We start from the raw sequence: 4,467 nt of genomic DNA on the forward strand, positions 1-4,467 counted from the left end.
GTCAAGAACTTCCGGGGCCCGGCCGCTTTCTTCCCCCTGCCGCCCACCTCCCGGCAGCTGCTCTACCGTAGGTGGGGGGACAGCGTGTGGGGGGACTCTCCTCTTCCCGCTGGCAGGGGCAGGACAGGCATGAAGGTGGTAGGGTGGCAGGTGCAGACAAAGAGCAGCCCCAAGGAAGGGGGAGGCAGCAGGTGCTGCCAGGGTTTCAGCCTCCCATCCCACAGCCTTGCCTGTGCAGGGCCGGGGACGGTCCAGGGAGGACCAGCACCGGGGCAGGTGACACAGGACAGAGAGCAGCGGGGCTGAAGCACCAGCTCTGTCACAGCCAGACAGGTTCAGGGTGTGGCAAGGAGCTTCCCAAACCTGTGGAGTTGTGGGTTGGGTGACAGCTCCCTGCTGCGATGGCCCCAGAGAGAACAGGACAGGATATAGACAGTTTCCCACTCCTCCCTGGCAGAGCTGGACATTGCCCAACTCACCATCCTGGGCCTCTGCACCATCATGACACTGCTGTCAGTCGCAATCTTCGTGGAAGAGGCTTTCTACCTCACCCACAAGATCCGCTGCCCCATCAAGATGAAGACTCTCCGCTGGAGCAGCTCAGCCCCTACAGTGAGCTGGGGTGGGGTGTGGTGGGGGGCATCACCCCGGGGGACCAGGGCCACCCAAGGGGTGCCAGCCCAGAGGAGAGGGGAGCATCAGTGTGCCAAGCTTTTGTCTCCCCCAGGTAGTGTCTGTGGTCAGCTGCTTCGGACTGTGGTTCCCACGCTCCATGATGGTGGTGGAGATGGCTACCACAGCGTGAGTATCACCTGCCCTGGGACAGGGGCACCATGGAGCCCATGGGGCTTGACCTGCCTTCCTCATCCTCTTCCTCCCCCCAGGTACTTCGCTGTCTGCTTCTACCTCCTGATGTTGGTCATGGTGGAGGGGTTTGGAGGGAAGGAGGCAGTGCTCAGCACCCTGAAGGATGTGCCCATGGTGGTCAGCACTGGGCCCTGCTGCTGCTGCTGCCCCTGTCTGCCCCGGATCACCATGAGCAGGTGAGGGAGAGATGGGATAAGCCCCTGGCCCTGAGGATGGCTTTCATCCCCTGGTTCTGCTAGGCCGAAAGAGAGGCTCCTGGGCAGGGGCTTGGGGACCTCAGAATGCTACTGGTCTCTCTTGCATTCCAGGAAAAAGCTTAAACTCATGATGCTGGGGACTTTCCAGTATGCCTTCTGCAGGGCAGTTGCTGTCTTCCTGGGGCTCGTCCTGGCTGCTGATGGGAATTACAACCCTGCTGACGTGAGTGCCAGGGCACAGGGATGGGCAGGGCAATGTCCTGGACGGGGAACCTCCACCCGTCTTTGCTTGCTGGGACATCTTTGTCAGCTCAATCATGTTTTCCCTGTGTCCCCCCCAGATTTCAGCAGAGAGCGTGGCTCTCTGGATCAACACCTTGGTTGGTGCCTCCACCCTCTTTGGGCTTTGGGCCCTGGGCATCCTCTTCCGGCAGGCCCGGCTGCACCTGACTGAGCAGAACATCAGGGCCAAGTTCACCTGCTTCCAGGTGAGACTGCCCCTGTCCTGCCCAGCTCCTCCCTAGGTGAGGTGCTCCTGCAGCACAGATGGGATGAGGCGACGTGGGGGAAGATGGTGGGACAGGAGCTGCTGCTGGGCGAGAGCCTGGTCCAGCTGCAGGACAGCAGGGAAGGTGAAGGGCGGAGCCTGGCGGTGGCACAGCCCCCACCACACGGGGTGTTGATGGTCACAGGTCCTCCTCCTCCTGACGGCGCTGCAGCCTGCCATCTTCAGCATCCTGGCCAACAACGGCAACATCGCCTGCTCGCCACCCTTCTCCTCCAAGGCCAGGTCGCAGCGTAAGTCGGAGACTGGGGAGCAGCACCGTGTGCTCCTGGCTGAGCCCCTCCATCACACGGCACGGCCTGGGGAGTGGGCACAGGGGATGAAGGTGGCTTCAAACGACCTTTCTGCTCTTACAGAGATGAACATGCAGCTGTTGATCCCGCAGACCTTCATCTTGGTAGTGCTGACGCGGATCTACTACCGCAAGGCGGATGACAAGCCGGGCTACCAGCCCGTCAGTTTTGCACCCACAGGCACCGACATCAAGGCGTGAGCAACAGGGAGAATCTGGGGTGCCAAGGAACAGAGTGGGGTGAGGGGCTGCTCTGCCCTGTACAGCCATCTCCTCCTCCCCCAGCCCTGGGGAGCTGCTGGCAGCAGGGGAGGAAAGGGCATCTTGGGACAGAGTGAAAGGGTCTGAAACATGACAGCCACAAGCCAAGGGGGACTGTGAAGCTGCCTCTGGCCTTGGGAGTTCTTGTCTAGCACTGAGTAAATATAAATTTGTACTTGAGTCTTGTTTTGGTGACTGGGTTCATGTTGTCTCTGTCTAGGCTGGGTGGGAGATGACTCCACACAGAGTGGAGGATGGAGCCCAGCCCAACGCAGTGATGACGTGGGACCGTCACAGGATGCCCAACACCGTCGTGACACTGACCTCTGGGTGCTGCTGGCTGGGGTCCCACAGCCAAGGCACAGCCAGGGCAATGATGATTTCTCCCAAGACCTCTCGATGGGTCTGGCCTGTCCCTGGGGCATGTTCTCCATGGCAGTGGCTGCTCCTGAGAACACAGTGGGAGCATCCACATGTGCCAGCCTGGTGCCAGGCAAAGGAGGGAGCCTTGAAGCACTTTCAGAACACAAGCAATTAGTTAATACTGCATTAACCAGCCTTGCTCTGGTAGAAGTATCTGCTCTACAACTAGAACAGAGGTGCAGATGGACATCAGGAGCAATGACAACTTGCAGAAACCACTGAGTAATCTTTTGACCCCAAATTTTCATTATAGACGTGGCAACAGGCACAGCTTGGACTATAGTTTCAAACAAACAGATCACATGCTTAAAATCTTAGAAAGTTGCAGCACCCTCTGATGCTCTTGCTTCGACCAGCATCCTTGGCACATTTCAGAAAGAAAATCCTTTCCCAGGGGCTCACATCCCAAATCTACAGAGGAAGTGAGGTAGGGCTATCTCACAATAGATGCCTCTGGAGTTAGCAGCATCAACCTCCACATGTTCTTCACTGTGTACTGGTAAAGTTTTATTTTCCCGTTGTACCTCTTACTTCATGCTCAATTCAAGCATGTCTCTTCTGGATGTTTTGAAGAGTGAGGGATGGGTTAGGGGTGTGCAGGACAGCCTTGAAGCACCAGCATGGGGTATATCTGCATGTAACAAGATATTCCTGGGGAACTTGGCTCACATGTATTGCTGAAAGATCAAGCTCTTACCTATTCCCTAACAGGACATGGCAGTGCTGGAGACGACTGGTCCAGCAATCCAGGAGGAAACAAAACAGCAAAGGAAAAAGAAAAGAAGAAAAGACTAGACTGAGATTTGAGTGTCCAATTTAATTTCAGTGCAAGGAGGAAGCAGGGATTATTGGTTACAAGAAACAGCTCTGTTATTTCAAGCTACATGTAAAACCATGGCTGGCTTCTTACCAAGCACCCCAAGTTCTGCAGAGAGACCAAATGTGTTAAGGTCTCTACAGAACAACCCACCATCCAAAACACCATTGTTATCCAAATTTACAGAACACTGTTGCATAACTTGTGTTTAAAACAGTAGTAAGGCTCTAAAGCAGCCTGGCCCTCGTGATCCGGCTCAGGAAAGCAATGCAACACCCATACCGAGGGAAGGGTGAGGAAGGGAAGGTGGGGGAAGATCAGGGAAGAGAGAATGGGGGTGATACAAAGTAAGTGCTCTACCACTCATAAACCAGGTGATTAGCAATTGGCTTCTACCAAGTGACCATTATTTGCTCCTTACAGCTTAACGTCCATAGCAGCCAGCCACGTTCCCAGAGCCGAGCGCATCCCTGCTGAAGGGAGGTCCAAGTGGCAGATTAGAGATCCCCAAATTTCCCTTTCCTGTACTGGCTCTGGCCTCAACAGAAGCACAGAGTCTGTGTCAAGCCCTTTGGGCAGTGTGACAAAGAATCAGCAAGATAAAAGCTGGAAAGAAGCTGCAGCCTGTTCCTACCACAGGTCCCCTGCGTGCCCTAAAGCATCACACTGCGCAGAGCCTGTAGCACCACCTGACGATTTTCCTCCTCGCACCCACTGCTCCCCAAGCCCTGCATTCCACTCTGAAGACCTCCCTGCAGCATTGCTGTCCAGGCTCTGAGTTATCCTCTGCTCCCAGCACTGCAGGATACAGGGAACTCGGCCCAGGAGCTCCACCCAGAGACAACAGGCATCACAGGCAAACTCTGACAGAAAAGTGAGCGGGAGCTCCACAGCTACAAGACAGCAAGGCCAGTCCCTCTAGCACTGGCTGCAGGACAGAGTGCACTGACCTGCTCTGCACAGACATGGGGAGGGTGAGTGCCTGTGGGGAGCTGCAGGCCACAAAGCTCAGTGTGTATCACAGACACGACAGCAGGCACAACTT

At 55.9% G+C, this 4,467-nt stretch overlaps 1 protein-coding gene across 1 annotated transcript; it reads left to right on the forward strand.

The window, feature by feature from the left end:
• Positions 1 to 3: 3 nt before the first annotated feature.
• Positions 4 to 2,122, forward strand: SLC51A (solute carrier family 51, alpha subunit; the record flags this gene model as incomplete). Its single annotated transcript, XM_009080656.1, has 8 exons — positions 4 to 67; positions 458 to 612; positions 728 to 801; positions 885 to 1,043; positions 1,176 to 1,287; positions 1,406 to 1,552; positions 1,757 to 1,862; positions 1,986 to 2,122. Coding segments are annotated over 8 exons (954 nt in total), but the record flags the coding sequence as incomplete, so codon positions are not given.
• Positions 2,123 to 4,467: the final 2,345 nt, after the last annotated feature.

The sequence above is a fragment of the Acanthisitta chloris genome, unplaced genomic scaffold, assembly GCF_000695815.1.
Source record: "Acanthisitta chloris isolate BGI_N310 unplaced genomic scaffold, ASM69581v1 scaffold9738, whole genome shotgun sequence".
Lineage (NCBI taxonomy): Eukaryota > Metazoa > Chordata > Aves > Passeriformes > Acanthisittidae > Acanthisitta > Acanthisitta chloris.